This window comes from Chelonia mydas, chromosome 19 (genome assembly GCF_015237465.2).
Source record: "Chelonia mydas isolate rCheMyd1 chromosome 19, rCheMyd1.pri.v2, whole genome shotgun sequence".
In the NCBI taxonomy this organism is placed as follows: domain Eukaryota; kingdom Metazoa; phylum Chordata; order Testudines; family Cheloniidae; genus Chelonia; species Chelonia mydas.
This window is the reverse complement of record NC_051259.2, coordinates 2731418-2751034: the sequence shown is the minus strand read 5'-3', so window position 1 is coordinate 2751034 and position 19617 is coordinate 2731418. Positions and strand designations below refer to the sequence as shown.

Sequence of the window (19617 nt, the reverse complement as noted above, 5' to 3'; positions counted from 1 at the left end):
AGAGAAAAAAAAACTTTTGTAGTGATCATCAAGATGGCCCATTTAGACAGTTGACAAGAAGGTGTGAGGATACTTAACATGGGGAAATAGATAAACTACAAAAGTGTTTTTTCTCCTGCTGATAATAGCTCATCTTAATTAATTAGCCTCTTACTCCATCTTTTCATGTTCTGTCTATGTATGCGTATATATATCTTCTTACTATATGTTCCATTGTATGCATCCAGTGAAGTGGGCTGTAGCCCATGAAAGCTCATGCTCAAATAAATTTGTTAGTCTCTAAGTCTGTCAAGTACTCCTGTTCTTTTTGCAGATACAGACTAACATGGCTGCTACTCTGAAACCTAGAAAGGGAGGGTGTATCTACAGTAGGTGCCAGAATTCAAGCTGTCCTTGGCTTGCGCTCTCGTTGGGGATGGTAGAAGTGACTACTCGATCACTGACACAGTTGTTAGCTTGGAGTTTGGGATTAGAAGTAGGGTGACCAGATGTCCCTATTTTACAGGGACAGTCCTGATATTTTCCTCTATAGGCGCCTCTTACCCTCTACCCCCGTCCTGATTTTTCAAACTTGCTGTCTGGTTACCCTAATTAGAAGGGAGAAAAAATAGTGGCTGGGTGAAGGTAAATGGATTGACTTTCCAAATTCCTTTCTCAGAAGGTGACCAATTCCCAGATTTAAGCTGATAATGATAAAACCCACCGTTTTGTGTATAAAACCGCTTCCCTTAAAATAAAACCAATGGTGTGTAGCTTAAATATACAGCTGCTTCAACACAGTTCCTTTTTTGTGCAGAATTGTTTCCTGATTTCATAATTGAAGAAGCTGAAACAGTGACAGGTTACTGTTGAGGGGTGGAAGGTGTGAGTGCGTGTTCCAGCAACAAGGTAGGTTTATTACAAAATTAAGACCTAATGTCTCTTGTGGGGGAGGGAAAGGGAGTGCCTCTCTTTGAGACTTGGACTATACCGTATAGCAGCAGGGCTTTATAGTTTTAGCATTGCTGCCTCAGTTTAAGCGCTGACTCTGTAAATTGAGTTTGTTTTGCTCACCAGCATGGTTGCTGTGCAAGCAAGGCAATATGTAATACCTTTGAACCTGTATTCTCTTAATCAGTATAAAAAGGAAATTCTGCAACTCCTCTAGTTACTGGATTGGGAGTGTACTCTGCTGATTTTGTACTTCCTGGTCTTATTTGCTACTGCTTTACAAGGTATGAACCCATTCTGCAGAATGACCTTAAATGTCCCAGAAAGAACAGATACCTAAAGTCTTTTTTCATAAATGTTTTTAATGCTTGTTTGAGTACTTACAACCCGTCAATATTTGCTAGGTTAAAGTCCATGTTTTCCCTTCCGTGGGCCTTATTTGGGCATTGTGTCATAAACTTGAGTCAGAGTAGCATCTAGTATTTTTTTCCCCTTATAGAACATGTCAGTTATTGTGTTAATGCTTCATATCTTCAAATTTACTTGAAGTGGCTGCTCTTTGAAAAGCCAAATACAAAAACCAGTAAATTAGGTGCAAAGGATATTTGGAATAATTAGTCTAAAAACATTGGCAACTAATGGGAGTGCATAGCAGTGATAACTTCTTGACAGTGGAAAATTCACTGGGTTACTGGAAACTGTCCAAAAATGAGGTCAAATTGAACCACATGGAGAATAAGAGCTGGGGAAAGTATTTTTTGTTAATGCCAAACATCTTTAAAATGGTATTAAACCACAGCAGGGCTTAATTAGTTTTGAAGTGTTTACTCCCACCAACAACTTGCCTTTCTCTTAGACTGAGAATCATGGAGAAAAACTAGTTGCTGGCTGTTCAATTGTATTAACCTGCTCTGCCATGAGCTATGAATTTTGTGAAAGAGCAATGTTCATGCCTTTAAAATGGATACCTCTTAGCAAGGAAGGGCATCAAGATAGTTCAACCACAAACTTAAAAAAGGTAGGGGGAGAGAGAATAGCTACAATGAGTGGGGATGTCTGAACCACAAAGCTTTTAAAGGATTTCAGTGTAAAGAAGGATTTACTTTTTGCACTGAAAAAATCTTCAGCTGTTTGAGTTCAGTCCCAAAGTTCAACACTTGTAAAATATTAACCTCCCTTACAGCGTGTACATATTGCACCACCAGATCTCTGCCATCTGTGCCAACAAGTCCTGATTAGTAGCTCAACTGAAGCTCCCCCTTCTGTTTTTTTTTAGTTTGAATGCCATGGTTGCCTGCAAACAAAGGTCCTTATTTGTGAGCTGAGTCACCAAAGGAAATAAAATCCCTGATTAAATTACGAAATGTGAAACAGAGCCTCACATCCAGTTTGACTTGTCCCAACATCTTCATTGCTCAGAAAGGTTAATTCTGTCAGCTGCACACAGTAAAAGCAGGTGGTTTTCAATACAGTGCAGCTTGTGTATCAAAGGATAATTTTTTGACTTGTCATGATAAAATTTTGATAAGGGAGGGTATTGTTCTCTCTGTTTCTTACACATGTGGAGGGACACAGGCAAGTTACAAACTGGGAGTCAGGACCCCGTGTTCTGTTTTTGGATCTGACATTCACCGTCTGTTATAGCCTTAGGCAATTTCCATGACTTCTCTCTGCCTCCCTCTTTAATCTGTAAAATGGGAATATTGACCCTTGTCCTCCATTGTAAAGCACTTTGAAATATATAGGCGTACTTAGTATTATTTTCATCATCATCATTATTAAAATAGTGTGTTTAACATTTTCCAAATTAGCTATTTTTTAGCAGATGGCTACCCTAATTTTTGTTCTAGTTTTTAATAAAGTACAGAAATAGCTATCTGTGGTCTGCAGAAAGCTTGCCCACAGCTTTTCCTACGCAGTAACCTTGAGACCTCATGTTCAGTCGCAGTAGGATTGACTCTGGCCTTCATCCTTCCGTGATAGGTTAACTGAGTTTCATTCACTTAACTATGCGGTGGAGGGCAACTCTGGGACAAGGCCTTAGAAAACAAGTTTTGCTGCTTCTTCTTCTTCATGGGTGTTCAAGACCCTACGGCATTTTTGTGAGAACAAGGTTTTGTTTCATAGCTCTTGGCCAAAATTTGTCCCTGTTTCACTCTTGTGTACCCTGCAGAGCTCTGCTTGTCTCCCTGCCATCTCTGAGGTGGCAGCATTTTAGTGGCGCTGTACTAAATGTGTGTAGTTCAGGATCCTTTGCATTGTCAATGAAAATAGTATTAGACCTGCACACAGCACTGTGACCAGCTTATGTTTGCCTGCTCTCCAAATACATTTCTTGTGCAAGCAAGAGCCCCCAGTGTGTGCTTATGGTTAATGTGTGAAATGAAGTTTAGCTTGATACGTGGAACTTTGCTGTTAGGATGGAGACACAAGCAAGTGCGATAGTGTTTTACTACTTATCTGAGAAGCCAAATTCTGAGAGTCCGCTCCAGTTCTGAGCACCAAGTGAAATTTCCATAGTTCCAGAAAACTCTAACGTAATTTTCCATATAAAGCCTTAGCAGGAGAGAGCTTTGAAAAGAAAGTTTGTTCCAACAGCAGATTGTTGCCATCTGAATTTCACAGTACCGAGAATTTCTGGATGCAGCTCACGATTTCAAAAAAGATGACCTTGCGTTGCCTTTAGTTTAGCAGTACTCACAGCGCCCAGTGAAAAGCAGGCTTTAGCTGATGGCTTTTTCATATCTTCTGCAGAATAGCAAGGACTACTACACAGAACAAAAAGGTAAAATAACCTTGCCTAAATACAAGCTAATTTAAATGCATTTTACCCACATTTTGTGTGTATACATACACTAATGCTTTGATATGGTAGCTGTACACATTTTGCTTTCAATTATTTGCAGAAGTGTCTTAATATGGAAATAGATGAATCAGATGCAGTAATTGAACTCAACAACTAAGCTGCATGTTAGTCCCTGGAAAGCCAGTGACTAAGTAAGGCTGGATTGATTATCCTGAACTCAGTGATGCAAAGACATATCTGAAATATTTCCTTCTAAGTGCTGCTGCTTGCAAGCATTTACACGGAACCCAAAAGGAATGACTTTTGGAGATACTGCTACTCCACTCTCACTTGGCCCCTGGGTAAGTCCATAAATGTGTCGTTATTTTATTTTCCATTTATGCAGGAAGTATCTAGTTCAGATTTTTTGCCTGACAGGAGGGAGAACAAGAATTCTTTTCAACACGTCAAGCAAATAATATTTTGACCAGACCCAAGGAACTTCTGCAAAAAAAGACAAAGCAGTGCAATTCCTACATAGAATAAAAATTTTACTTGAAGTTTTAAAAAAGATAGTTAAATGGCTTGTTTCTGTGGGTTTTCTTTATTTGTAATCTGTGGTAATTTAGAGGGGAGCACCTTTTCTGTGACGTGTACCTTAAAATCAGGAAATCACAGCAGTTTTGTTAATTTAGCAGTTCTATCTAGTTTTTAGCAAGATTACTTGATTTTAAAATTGTGCTACTGGAAATGCATCACCTCTCATTTAGGAACTTCTCATTTTCCCTGTGCCACTAGCTAAAAGAGAGAACACCTTTCATCAACACTGCAAAGTGCAGGGAAGCACTGCCAGAACTTGACCATGCTGCATTTTTGTTTGAGCCTTGGCCTTCTAGTGTGGAATTTCTCAGCCATCTTTATCAGAATGTTTGTATTTAATAAAATACAGCATCAGTGTTTCACCTTTAAAACCATGACTCTGTAACCATCACAAGAAAAAACTGACTTCTTTCCTTATTCAAGTGACAGAGCAATCAAAGGCTTCTAGTAGCCTGTATAATCTTAGTTTCTGTAGTTAAGGTGGAGACCAAATGGATAGATGTGACAGGGAATCTGCGTTGCATCTGCTTGATTTATAAGGGTGCTTTGCTTGTGGATAAAAGAACTCTGGTTTCAAATGTTTAACACCCTTAACCTTGCTACAGAATATTTAGCCAAAATTACTGAAAACTCCTAACTCTCTTCAGACACATGTTTTTACACTTGAGAACTATAGTTAACTTGGAGTGAGCACATTTTATTGAGGTCTAACAACTGTAGACGCTATAGAAATATGCAAACTACAAGACGGTCAAATTTGTCAACAAGTACATGATGTAGTCTAAGAAATGTTCTCATTTCAAGCATTGAGGATCCAGCGGCTGTGGACCATCTTAATCAGGCTAGATGCCATCAAGGAGAGCGATATGTTGGTGGTAGCAGCTAGTTCTTTGGAGTGCTTCCTTTCTCCACCAGTATCTGCTCCATTTTGCCCAAGTTTAGCTTCAGCCAGCTGCTCTTCACCTCGTTGCTGGTCTTGTGCAGCTATCGCAGTGCATTGTAGATGGTGCTGACTGCATTTGAGGTAGAGCAAGCTGATGTCCACATATTTATGTTCATCTGAGCACATTTCCGCTAACTCCTGTTACCTCTCTAAGGTGGAACAGCAGCGTTCTGTGATCTACAGATCACATAGTATAACAGAACGTGCTGCTACTAATACTTGGAGAATGTGAAGTACTCATGAACCAACTAGACCAATAAGCTGGCTAGTTCCTGTTAGCTCACTATTCTGATTCTTTTAGTATTGTCAGAGTCATTATTTGGTATCTTCACTGTGGAAGAAACTGTTATGTTTTAAACCACTGAAATATGAATTAATTTACTAAACTAACTAAAAAGACAAAGCAGTTTATATTGCAAGTTGATTTAGTGGTGGTTGCTGTTCGTACAGCACCTTAAGGGTGTGTGGTACTTTAGAAACCAGTAAGCCAAGGTCCGTGTATCAAACATCTTCCTACAATAATCAGCACTGATTATCAGAAATGATTATGTAATCAGAAATGAAATGTCAAAAAGTTCATGGTATATAATTTTATTTTAATAAAGGTTTGTTTTAAGATTTCCGCAGTATGGCAGTAGTATTTTAACTCATTAATATTTTAACTGGGCTGTGGATTATTGAGGCTGCCCAGCATGTGGATGTAAAGCTTCTGCTCCTATTTGTGTTCTTCTATTGAAATAGTTACAATCCATCAGTAGAACTGCCTTAAAGTTTGACTCTGAAAGATAGCTTTGGACTGCATTCTGTTCCTAGATATCGGACTCACTAAACCATCATTTGGAAAGATTATTTCAACACTTAACAGCTTTAACACAAGGTTGCAGACTGGTTTCCAGACAGAACCAACAGCTTTGGTTGAAAATTGGCTGTCAAACCGGCTCCCTCTGTATGAAAACAGTTCCAAGTGCACACACAAGTCATGCTCCGGCCTTGCTCTCTGCAACAGCTCAGGCAGGATCACCAAAACTTTTTTTCTGCTGCCGGATGAGACCTACTTTGCAATGGAGGAAAATGGTCCTGGCCCTTTAAATGTGGAAGGGGGCGGAGGTTGAAGTGTCAGTCAGGACTGAAAGCAGGAAGGAAATGTGACCTCTCGCAGGCTTATTACTAAAGAGGAGCCTCCATAGCTCTCTTTGCAATGTGCAACAGGCTTCTGCTGCACTCTCCACTCGCAGGGCCAGGCACGTTTTCATTTTCTGCCCACTTCCTGAGCTGCTCTCCTCAATCAGCCATGTGAGGCATTGTGCATATGTTTCCTTTAGGTGGATTCCCCCCATCCAATCAAGAAGTCCGAACAATAAGGTAAGTGTGCAACCAGGGCCACTTTCTGAGTTAATCCCTCTCTTCCGTTTAAAGGTAACTCTTTCCAGTAGAACCAGAGTAATCTTCAGGAGTCTTGTCTCACAGTAAATTAAATTCCTTTGAAATGTTGCCTCCGTCAAGCATCTGAGAATTTATTTCAAGTTTCTACAAGGAATGGGAGAGAGAGAATTATTTATATTCTTAGGATTTTCATACTATAAAGTTCAGAGGCAATCTCAGTAAATAAATCATTTAACTCCTTTAGGACAGAACTCTAGGCTGAGCTGTTCCAAGCTTACAAATGCAATGTTACCATGGTGAGGTGAGAGGAGTCTGCCTTGCTCTCCTGTTTTAACCCTTTGAGTCCAGAAGCTGTTTGAAAAGAGCTATATCTAGGAGCCAGCTCACTTGCTAAGAATGAGTTCTGTTTTCTATTTTTATTGTGTGCAGTTACATTGACAGTCAAAGAAGCAACCAAAACAGCTTTACAGGGAGGAGAGTTTTTGGCACTTTAACCAAACAAAAGAATGACTAACTAGTAAATGTTGTAGACCAAAGTAGACTCATGGTGATGACAAAAAAAAAAATCCCCTAAAAATATTTAGTTTGATGAAACAAACAATATTTAGCTTTTTTAAGATCCTGTTTTGTGATCTTCAGGACACTTTATGATCTTCTGCATGAAAGAGAAGCATAAATTTAAAATCTCCGAACAGTTGAAAGTGTAACATCTTCCTAATCTAAGCATGGTCGTGTTCCTGTACCTAATCCTGGGATGAGGGAGGGTAGTGTTTTCTCCAAGTGGTCAGTAGTAGTCTGAGGAGCTGATAGTGTTTTCAGACCCTCTAAAACGTGGTTTTATGCTGGATAAAAAGTAGTCTTTGTTATCAGGACTTCATTAAGGCTGGCTCCCTGGTGTGCGAATCTAGCATTTTGTAGATTGGGGCAGTCAGTTATTTTTTTTTCAAGATCCAAATTTCTTGGTCATGGTATAGTCAAGGTTCAGACTCCAGAGAAAATAATTTTAAAACATAATACTAAATAAAAAGATTTTGGGGTCCTTTGAAAATCTGGTGGTCCACATTTGACCCACAGTTGCCTATTTATTACCCTTGTTGTAGATATTAAAATTTAAAGTGAATTTTAAAAATGGGGGGAGAAAGAAATAGATTCAAGTCCTTATTAACGGAAAGAGCTTTGAAAATATATAGTGTTAGGAAGTGCAGAGTATTATCCTTATTCTTCGAGGACCATTCTAGGTAGAGGCTTGGAGTAATTTGTCAAACTTTTCTTTTTACTTCTGTAAGCTTTGTTTATTGAGTCAAAATAGACTACACAGTAATTTAACCCAATTGGAAACAATCTGCATATATGCCAGAGTGGATGTTGGAGTGCATTTTAGCAATTGCTTTGAAGTGAACCCTGGACTTTAAGGGTGCTTATTGTAGCTAATATAATCCAGAAAAAGGGATGCCAGAAATTACTGTTCTTCCATCCCACTCCAGCATGTAAAACCTTAAAGAGAATTTCACAAGTAGAGAGAGTATCAGCCCTTCTGTTCTTTTGAAATGAATCTCTTCCTGCTTTCTACCTTCATGCATGCAGTTGAGCTTCCATGTTAATATTTTGTCACTTGCATTGTAAATGTTCAGGAATCTCTGCCTCACTGCATCTTAGCTAATGTCTGTGGAGGGCACGTCCAACTTGCACATTTTGTATTAAATTAGTGAAATGATGATACCAGATGATAAAACACCTTGTCTTTCCAACTATTCTGACATTAAGAAGGTATCCTATAAAATACATCAGGAGGATGCAGTTGTCTTCAGAGACCCAGCTTTACCCCTCAGATTACAATTTGAACTGTTGCATAACTTCCACTTTTGTGGAAGGCAATAAATTCATCATGGCTAGGACATAAAATTTATTCATGTCACAGTTTTTAAAATAGTGTAACAGATATATTGAGTTGATTATAATTTTAATAGTGGGTACACTGGGAGTGTGTTTTTGTTTAAATTTTCCATTGTTATGGGATTGTAAAAATGTAATTACAGTGTTACCGGGCTGATATGATAGATATCTAAAATGCAGAAATTGGACACATCAGGTGTTGCCTCCAAGAGAGATTGGGGGAAAATCTCTTACAGAATGTCAGTTTTCTGAATCTAAATGGTAAGCTCTTTCTTTGGCTAGTTGTCAGTTCCTTTATTGCATAGTGCAGTATGCTTGCACTTGGGACAGTTAGGGTACCAGCCATTTTCACTTGTGTTCTTGTCAGTTTTTAACTGTTTCATTTACTCTGTAGAAGTGGCATATATTACTTGAGACTTTCTGAAATTATTGCAGTATTGACTATTGGGATTAGAACTTTTGAAAAGGCCTTGCATTCTACTGGTGCTAATCCTCTTCAACAATTAATTTCATTGAAATAATCCTACTACTGTAAAATGTTTTATAAATATATTTTACAGATATTTATACACTTAATTATAGTTCTTGAAATACTGTACTGTAAGTTAATGGAAAACAGTCCTGAGGTTGCTAAAAATGACCCATAAGTAGGGTAACCTCTTTGGAGAACTCATGGCTTGTCTGCTCTTGAAATGCTACCGTAGTGTAGCTGCAGCTGCTTCAGTGTAGGTGCTACCTACGCCAATGGGAGGGCTTTTTCCGTCAAAATAGGTACTCCACTTTCCCAAGAGGCAGTGGCTAGGTCGGAGGAAAAATTCTTCCTTCAACCTATCGCACTCTCTACACCAGGAGTTAGGTTGGTTTAACTAAACCACTTGGGTATTGATTGTTCACGTCCCTGAGCGATATGTGGGTCAACCTAACTTTTTAGTGCAGACCAGGCCATAGCTTCTTGTTAGTTTTGTTATATGAACACCACTAAAGATTTAATTGTTCAAGGTGCAACATGGACCATCTTTTGTGGCCTTTAATATCTTTTTAAGCCCTGTGACTGTTTAATTCCTTCCATTATTATATTTTACTTACATGCTTCGTTTCCACTGTATTTTGAGTTTGGTCCGTTAATCTTTGGTCCACATTTGGCTAATGGCCATTTGAAAAGCTGCCAGTGTCTCAACGTAATTATTTTATAAAGATTTTTTTCTTTTAATTTTTATGTAAAAACTGTCCTTTCACAAGTATTCTCTCATTGAAAAGTGGCTGTCATTTGGGGCTTTCCTACTTTGCTGATAATGCTTCTCATCTGTGATCTGTTACTGCTGTATTTTTCAGCATCCAGAGAGGAAAACATATATTTCCATATGCCTTACAGTACGGAATATGATAACTATTGTCAATAGATTTGCCATTACCAGTTTTTCTTGGAAGGGGGAGGCAGAGCATGTCATTTTTAAAATGAAGAAACTAAAGTAACTTCTCGCTTGGTAACTTCATCTGTTCTTGGGCATGACCCACTTTGTATAGTGCTGATTCTGTGACTGCCATCATGCTGTTCCTGAAAAAGATGTTGGTGACCATGCTTGATGGAGTATCCCACATACTTTGGACTCAAAAAAAACAAACCAACTGGAAATGAAAACATTTCAAGTCAATCCATTGGAATTCACTTTAAATGGACACAAGCAGCAGATAGAATTATTTCTTCTCTGCTGATTAAAAATAGAAGTGTTTAGCTTATATAAATAGCAGTTGAAGAAAGAATAGGGTTTTAGCTATGTAGTTCCTTTTTTTTTCTTTCTGGTCTCATATAGCAAGTTTTACTATTTTAACCAGATCCACAAAAAGGTTACTGAACCTTGTGTTAACTTGACCAGTTTTCCATATTCAGTTAACATTACTCTTAACTTTAAACTATTTGCCTGTTTCTCACTGCCCAGAAGTAGTAATATAGTGCACACATTTCAGGTATATTACTGAGGAGCCCAGTTTATAAATCAGTTTCTTATGCACAAAAGTTTTAAATGCACTGTTTTATGTCATAACATCTTTTCTCACAATTTTTAGGTATTTAGATGGTAGTTTTTAAGCATCTTAATTTCTTGTACTACAAGGACAACTTGTGATATCGCACGTTAAAAATATATATATAATCGTATCTCACATGTTACTTTGCTGCAATAATCTCCACTGCAATATACGTTCTTCTCCCCATGGTATAATGAAAAATAATTGACTGAAAGAATTATGACTAAATATTTGTTTTGCAAACACCCAGTTGAATAATCAGTTTGAAAAAAAGACCCACTCCATGCTTGTTTTCTGATTTGAAAAATTTAGAGCCATTGAACTATAAAAATAAAGAAACACCCATTTTTTTCATGTTCGCTGTGTTTATATATATCTATCTATCTATCTTCCTACTGTATTTTCCACTGCATGCATCCAATGAAGTGGGTTTTAGCCCACGAAAGCTCATGCCCAAATAAATTTATTAGTCTCTAAGGTGCCACAAGTACTCCTCATGCTTTTTGTTGATACAGACTAACACGGCTACCACTCTGCAACCCAGATCATAACTTGTTAGTCCTTCCAGGAAGAGGCGATTGCCTAATAACATCAGTCTGTATATGCTGTACAGTCACGGTATTATTGTTCTTTGCCCCCCTAGGATGAAAAGAAAGAACCCAGTGACATCCCAAAGCTGCTATTAATCTTTGTTCCATTTGCCTAAGAAGAGCAGATTTTTCAGGGAGTCTCAAGACTATAAACAGATTCTTTCACCAGGGCTTTGTTTTTGTATTGTGAGTTTTCAAAGCCAAAGTAGGTTCAAAGACACAAAAGCTGATTCTGCGAATTGTGAATTTTTCTTGCAGCAGCTCTAATGAATATTTAACTGGCTGCTAACGATAGATGGGAAGGAGACTTAATTATCTGGATATTTTTATAGAAGGTTCAGTTCTTGCATGCTTAATGGCATGTAATGGTTGTCCTTTCGTTAATAGCTTTTGGGTATTTTTTTTTAGCCCTGGCAAAATACTTTTCAGTCTAGTTTTATGTTCATTTACAACACTGAGTAAAATCTGTTTTCGTAACATAATTTGTAACGGAACATCTTTAAATTGCATTAACATCTGCTATAAGGCACATAACATAAGAGGTTTTTCTTTCAGAATTTTAGTTTCGGGGTTAAGAACCTCTGATTTCTCTTTTCCTCACCACTCCTATTCATTTTAATATTTTCTGCATTAACACCATGTCTGAAAGAGCCTTTGGATTGTACATCAGTGTGCTGTTGTATTTTAAACTGCAACCAAGTACTGATTAGTAAGTATTTTGGTATTAACGACCCTATTTAAGTACCATGCAGTAATAGTCTACTTCTAGGGTGTGGCTTGTCTTGTTCTAAGGATATATTGATAAATTGCTCATACTCAGTTACATTAAACATTGCTAGTTGAGACGATTATGGAGAAAATTACTGAAAATAAATAAACTTGGATATGAAACTTATTTAAAAAAAGTTAAACACAGGCGAAGGAATAAGGATTTATAAAACTTTTCAGATGGCTTTCAGCAATGAAAACCTATTACTGAATAAATACTGTGAGCATTGGCAACATATCACAGTAGAGCAGTGTAACAGAGATTGACTCCTTACGCATTAATGGATGTAGTTGCAATTAAGATGTCTATTTGGTGACCTTGGGAGGCAGGTATTTGATAGAATTTTTTTAGGAAATGTTCTGGATGGCAGTTATAATCTTACTGAGTCAACATAATCTAGTGGTGTAGTGATGTAATTTTCACTGTCTTCCAAAACACACATTTTCGTGTCCCAAATTCATGAGGGTTTAGAGCTAGGTTTTGTATGTTACTGATATAGGGCATTGCGTAATTTAAAACTGAATAGTAAATAACATGGTGGTTTTATTTTTTCTAGTTGGTTAATGTTTTAACATATGCTTCGAGGGACAAACATTTCTTCACAAATGTAAACATATATATAGTTTAATGGTGGCAGCTGACTAAATACATTTGTAGAAGAGACTGCATGCATAAATTTTAAGTAATACAATTATCCATTATTGTAATTAAGGATTGGCATGTTGTGCTCTCATATTTTATAGCTAAAGCAATTAATGGAGCATGGTAGGGAGCTTTTCCTCTGACAAGATCAGGTTACGCTACCATTATTTCCACATGTTTTTACCATAAATGAAGTAAGCAGGTGATGCCAGCCTGTCCTGAGATCCAGCTTGAATATCTATGGGCCAACACAGAGTTTAGAAAGAGATAATCTTAAAATGTTACTGGTAACACTTATAAAGAAATTCCAAGTGATTACATTACTTTTTATATTGAAATTACGGAGACAGCTGCCACTGTCCATGAGAGGTTTTGCTTGGGGAAACTGATCCTATAATCTGTTCCTTGTATCTCTATTTACTTTCCCAATATTTTCCATCCCTGTATCCCAAGCATTCTAACTGTAAATACTTTTCTGGTATGTATATTTCTAGATGTGCCAGATGAGGAATCTGGATTTAAGTCTCCATCTGTCACTTTCCAAAATGGACAGAAAAGCTTATTGTTTAAAGTTGACTCTGTTTCAGATGGACATGTCAGGAAGGGCAAAACTCCTTTTTCAAAATGCAAAATCTTCCTAGTTATAACTGTAGTATGTTGTAGCCCTGCTGTTACTCTAGACAAATGAAGATGCAGTGTAAAGAATTTTTTACAAGTCAGCAGTAAGCGGTTACAACACATTTTGCAAACATTGAGCCATTTTTTGCCCTGGAATATGCACATGCATTTCCCATTGGAACCAGGGGGTCTGAATTGCAGATATCAGAAGATAGAATTTGGCACTAATATTTACAGCAGTCCATTGAATTATGTAATCTCCCCTAGGCAGAGGAAATTAGGAGAACAGATCAGGTAGTCACAAAAAGAATCTAAGATAACATTAGAAGTCAAGAAATCTAGATTCTTCGAGTGCTGTCCCTGTGGGCGCTCCATTCCAGGTGACGGTGCATCCCGGCGCCGTTGATCGGAGATCTTCGGTAGCAGTGCGTGGTTGGGATGCATGCGCTCAGCTGCTGTCTGGCGGTCTCGTTAGAGTCTGCCTGACTGCGCACGTCCTGCGCCCCCCTTAGTTCCTTCTCAGCTGTCCGCGGCTGAAGACGGGACTCTGGGCAGTGCTGATCCTCTTCCCTGGTCTCTGAAGGAAACAGTTACAAAGAATATAGAAAGGGTTAGTTAGTAACATCCCAGTTGTTTCCCTTCCATTAGAATAGTTACTTAGTTTAGAACAACAAACCAAAGCCACCCCCCCCTTTTTTTTCCTCAGCTTGTCTCCTGCAGAGAGACACTCCCCCTGCACTCCAAGTTCAATAATGTCAGGGACTTCAGGATTTAAGAAATATGCTTCCTGTCAGGACTCTATGCCAAGGTCCGATGGACACTCACGTTGTGTGAAGTGCCTCAGCGAGACACATATCCCTGCTAAATGTGTCCATTGCACGAGCCTCAAAACCAGGGCTTGTCGTGACAGGGACCTGTGGCTGAAAATGCTTCTCAAGCAGAAATCTCTGCAGCCACCTCTGGAGACGGGCACTGTCAAACCCTCTCCCTGGCCAGGTCCGAACCAATTGGGAGCATGGCTTCACCCTCTCAGGCAGAGAGGCAAGAAGCCCAACTGTCTCTGAGCAGAGACTTTCACAAGGGTAAAGGGTCTCCTGCAAGATCCTTACCCTCAGTGCTGTCAGCACCGAAGGCAGGCACCTCCGACCATTCCAGTCGCGGAGCACAGAGGCAGGGACCTGACTTCCAGTGCAGGGAGGATCTCCTTGGCACTGGTCCCTTCGGCACCAAAAATAGACCCGGTACGGACAGCGCGCTCTCCCCCGGTGCTGACAAGAACGTCGGCACCGAGCCTGCCTGCTGCTCACATAGCAGTTCATTCCCTTGAATAGGCAAGACCTGAATTACTAATGTTTAATAATAAAAAAAAAAGTGGAATATCTATTTTACAGTAAGCTTTAGGTTATGTATCCTAAAGAAACAAAGAGAACAATTTTGTGTGTCTGTGTGTCGGCAGTTCACCTTTTATGGAAGCAGTGCAGGCTTAATGGTAGAAGATTTATAACTGATTGGGGACTACAGAATACAACCAGGTAGTAAAAAAAAAAGCACAATTCACATTACCTAGTGTCTGAAACTGACCTGCCTATGGCATTTTGAAGAAGTGAATATAATAGATCAGGGCCTAAAATAAAGGGAAAGTTAGTAGCAAATCATCTTTCTAATACTCAGATTTAAATTAAGATCATGTTTCCTTAAAATACCAGTGACAGCCTCAGAAGCTGCCTCTCTTTTTGCTGTAAAGGGCTTTGCATGCTAAATTTCATATAAGAATTAGTTAACATGGAGGAGTTCTGCCTTGCTGTCTCAGATTGCCAGATGCCTAAAGCATGTGTGGGTGTGTCTCACTGTATTGTCAAAAAGAAAAGGAGGACATGTGGCACCTTAGAGACTAACAAATTTATTTGTATTGTGATTGACACAAAATGCAGGATTATAAAAGATACCTCATTTTTTCCAGTTGGTAAAACTGGTGATTCTTCCTGTAAGCCTGTGGAAAAGATGTAAGTAAAACACCTTAATCTGGAAGGTGCATGTTGTCCAGATATGCATGTAGGTGTGTAGAGGTTTTTTTTATTGTTTTAATGTTTAATTCTTCTGCAGCCTTATTCTTATTTTATGAATTCTATGTGACATGTTCCAAAACATCCAAAAACACCAAACACACACACCCATTTCAAATGAAGAATCAGCACTATCATAAGGAATGTATAATGAATACATATATTTTGCCACTGTACTCTCATTAGGTTCTACGTGCACCAATTTCACATTTATAATAAGGAAACTGCATGAGTGATCAAACAGCGCTTGTGTTTTCTTTGCTGCCATCTGTATCCAAATCTTATTGTTTTAAGTTGTTGGGGGGGGGGGGGGGACAGCTGATTCCTGATGTGGGGAATTTCCTGATATGGATTTATTTGAATGGCAAACAAAATATCATGGAGAGAATGTTGTCAGACTTGTTTTATGAATGCACATATTTTCCAGTGTTTCCCCAGAAACCTGACTGGTTCTTTCTTGCTTGTTTGTTCTCTTAGGCCCCTGCTCTAAAACCTCTTAATACATCAGAATTCTAAAGTAGGGTGTGGAAGGCAAGTGGGAAAAGAATTGAGGAAAACCGAAGAGGCAGGAGTATGTGTTGAAACCGATCCAAAATTTCTGCTCATGTTTCAGGCAGAAGTTGCATTACACATCCCATTTTGGTACCTTTTTCCAGTTGTGCTCCCATTAAAGTTCTGCTTCTTAATGGGGTCTGCATTTCACCAGTTGAGAATCAATGTCCTGTTACATGCTAAATAATTTGGTGCTGGTTCTATTATCCAGTGAAGTTTAGGGCTTGATGAATTGAATACCATCTAGCTTTCTTGCTAAAACTGGGAGCATTTGTTCTTTTCAGTTTTGCTCTGTCATTTGGAGGTAAAATTTAATTGCTTTATGCCAAGCACTAATGTAGACTACTTAGGGCTTGTCTACACTGGCACTTTACAGTGCTGGAACTTGTTCGCTCAGGGGTGTGGAACCCCCCCACCCCCCGAATGCTGCAAGTTTCAGCGCTGTAAAGTGCCAGTGTAGACAGTGCACCAGCGCTGGGAGCTATTCCTCTCGTGGAGATGGTGGGTTGTTTTTTTTGGTGTGGTGGTGGTTTTTTTTAAAGAGTGCTGGGAAACCTCTGTCCCAGTGCTATGCTGCGGCTACACAAGCCACATTAAAGCGCTGCCAGTGAAGACCCCTTAGAAATCCAAATGCATTAGGATTTAACCCTTCTTTCACCCCAGTAAGTGCTATCTTGGAATGAATAAAGAGAGTTTACGCTGAGGAACAGCACTTTCTTCCTTTCCTTCAGTAACTGAGAGGCTGGAGCATTTTCACTTTGAGTGGGAAAGTTTTGTTGAAGCCAGTAGCAGTTGAAAGTTGGTGGATTCTTTGCAGCACTGTAGAATTTGAGTTCTAAAGATTTGCTTTGTCGCTGAACAAAGTGAGGAATGAGACTTGCTGCTGCTGCTTTGGAGCTATGAAGTAGAAATGGCAGTAGACCCTGACTGTGGTACGCTAGAATTATGCCTAGTACTCTTTGGAAATGAGTATGCAAGGGAGGGCATTTATAACTTGCATGATTAGACTTCTTAAGATCTATATCTGGGCCCTGAAAAATGCGTACCAAGACTTTGTGACTTAATTAGATACTGATAAAGAAGAATAGTTCATCAGTTCTAAATACAAAATATCACATCTGAATTTTACTTGGTTTATTTGTTCCAAATTTTTAATACATTTCCTGAAATTACTCTCCTAATCTAAGATGTTTTATATCTGTTACCTATAATTTAGCCAAATCTTGAGGAAGGACCCAATAATGAAGAGCCATTGAAAAACCACAGCAAGACTACCCAACAAGTTTTCCTTCAACATGTCATTTTCCAATGGCTCTTCGTTATTGGTTCCTTCCTCAAGAGTTGTATGTCTGGTAGGGATTGGGTAGTGGTATAAATGAAACAATTGTGTGGGCAGTAAGGTCTCTTTCAAAGAGGTTGGTCTGGCTTTTCTTGGGTATATTCCTGAAACTAGCACAGGTAAATTCACGTTTTTTAATAAAGTGTCTATATAATCTAGTGGTTCTCTCAAGTCCTTTAATGCTTTGGGATAGTCTTCTTTATTGTCAATACTTGAAACACTGGATGAATACTGAGAAGGACTGCAGCTGGACTCAGCAGTGAGTGTTGTACTCTTGTAACTGATTGTAGAACTGCATGGACCACACTTGGAGCAGTGAGGCTTGTAAGATGTCCAGAACTTCATTTCATGGTTGAATAGATCTACGTCTAACGGAGTGAAATTAGGATATCTTGGAGGATGATTATTTTACTGATGGCATCTTACTCTGCTTTTCCTTTCGAAAATGTAAAGCAGAAGAAAGCTTTATGGAAAACCTGAGCTAATTCACTTTTTTTTTTTTAAACAGACACCATAATTATTGGTAATGACGGGGTGAAATTAACTCACTTATCTGGAGCAAAAGGATGCTTGAAAAAGCACAGAGGCCTCCTTCTGCTTCCTGTTTCTGTGCTACATTGCTTCTTTTTAAAAAAAATTTTGCACTCCAGAGTTTTTCTTTTTGCAAAGAGGAATTAAAAGGTTTCATGATTCAGCAGCAACTGTATGAGTCTCTGGAACTATCAAAACTGCCAGAGAGAGAAGCTAACCAAGCAGTTAGAACTGTTCACTGACTTGTTTTTTATTTTCCTTCCCCTATATATCAACCAGGTGTGACTGAAAGGAGCTTTCAAAGATGTCGAAAACTAACAAATCAAAATCTGGATCCCGCTCGTCTCGTTCAAGATCTGGATCGAGATCACGCTCCCGATCCTTCTCCAAATCCCGTTCACGCTCCCGTTCTGTCTCGCGATCAAGAAAACGCAGGCTCAGGTAATGCATGCGGCTTGATTGCACCCTTTGATTTCAAAGAGTTTTTCTTCTCCCTCTGTTCTGCTCAGATGGTGGCTGCACTAACAAGCCCTCCTGTGAAAACCCTTTTGTTAGATTCTAGAGTAGCTTAAGTGTTCTGTGTCTTGGGTTACTGATTTTGTTTGCTCTCTGTTCTGTCTCGCAATATGCTATTGATAGTGTGTCCTACAACAGGCATGTCTTGCATTCTTCTGCACTCTTTAGTAATCGCTGATCATTTTAATGTAACATTCCCGTCTGTTTCTGATATATGTAGATGATGATCCTCAGAACGCTGTGCTGTTAGTGAAGGAATGTTGACCCAGATTAAATGGAGGAAAGAATAAATTTTATTTTGTTATGCAGTAGATAACATCTGTACTTACGGCTTCATTTTAAATCTCTTAACAGACCTAAGTTGTTCTTGATCAATTTTTTTGTAAATTATTCACTTTAATGATTTAAGGGCCTGAAATCAGAGAGTGTTGACATTTTTGGCATCAGTTCTTGTCGGAACTGACAAATGGGAAAGACAGCTGAGAGATTCCACAGCGAAACGTGCTCCTTCTTTTCATTTGTTAGCTTCTCTGTTCTCTTCTTCTCTCTCTATCCCCCCGCCCCCCACTTTATTGATAACCGCTTTAAAAAAGGTCTTTAGGAAAAGTCATGCATTTCTTAGAGTTGAGTTCAGGAGGGTCTCTTCCAGAATGTCAGTCTAAGCCTCTGATGGGAAAGGGGGCGGGGAGGAGGTGCTCTAGCACGAGGGGAGTCAATAACTGAATTCTGCAATGGTAACTATGGGCAGATCATGTAAATTAGTTAATCTAACTGCTGAGATCTATGGTGAGAAATCCTCAGTGTGCATGATAGTTGCTGTATCTCTGAATTACTTCTGACTGGACCAATTTAAGACTAAATAAAAAGAAAGCATGGATTTTTATCACCCAGTATCCTACGTGAGTAGTTAAGGCTTTTATATCTTGCAAGGCCACCACCATTTGGTAATGATCTTCACTTAAAAAAACAAAACAAAAAACCCTCTATTCCAGTTGGGATATATGTTATGATGTTCATCTGCTTTTTCTTGAATCTTAAATGCATCATTAAGATTCTGAACATTGCTAGGCTTGTAAACATATGCAACTGTTAATTATTAAAAGGGATTTTTTAAGATACAGAAACATAATAAAAATACAGTCAGAAAGAAGAGAGGGCCAGGACAAAACCAAAGCAGAGATGGAGACTCAAGTGGAACTGAGTTCTTTTGCAGGGAAGCTGAAGTATTAGAAAGGGTGCAGTATAGCTTTGGAGGATCTGGCCAACATTGAAGAAACTATGATAAATGGAAATCCAGATGCATTAAATCGAACAGGGCAAATCTCTCTTGTCTTGTGTTGCTGCTGAAACAACTTGGGTGGTGGTAATAAATTGTTAAGAGAATTGGAATGGAGAGGGTTAATATAGACAAGTCATCTTCTTGCAAGGCTTTCACATA

The 19617-nt window shown here is 38.8% G+C and overlaps 1 protein-coding gene across 12 annotated transcripts in view; it reads left to right on the top strand.

Annotated features, from left to right (window-relative positions):
* THRAP3 (thyroid hormone receptor associated protein 3) overlaps positions 1-19617 on the top strand; it is a 73819-nt gene that overhangs the window by 33419 nt on the left and 20783 nt on the right. For 3 of the 12 annotated variants that reach the window (XM_043532303.1, XM_037882054.2, XM_043532304.1), the window contains 2 exons: positions 797-888; positions 17943-18104. In XM_043532303.1, coding sequence (XP_043388238.1) covers positions 17968-18104 — 137 coding nt within the window. In that variant the 5' untranslated portion in view covers positions 797-888; positions 17943-17967. Of the gene's footprint in view, positions 1-796; positions 4078-6071; positions 6621-17942; positions 18105-19617 lie in introns of all 12 variants that reach the window. The other 9 variants (XM_037882057.1, XM_043532302.1, XM_037882055.1 and 6 more) reach the window with 9 other exon arrangements.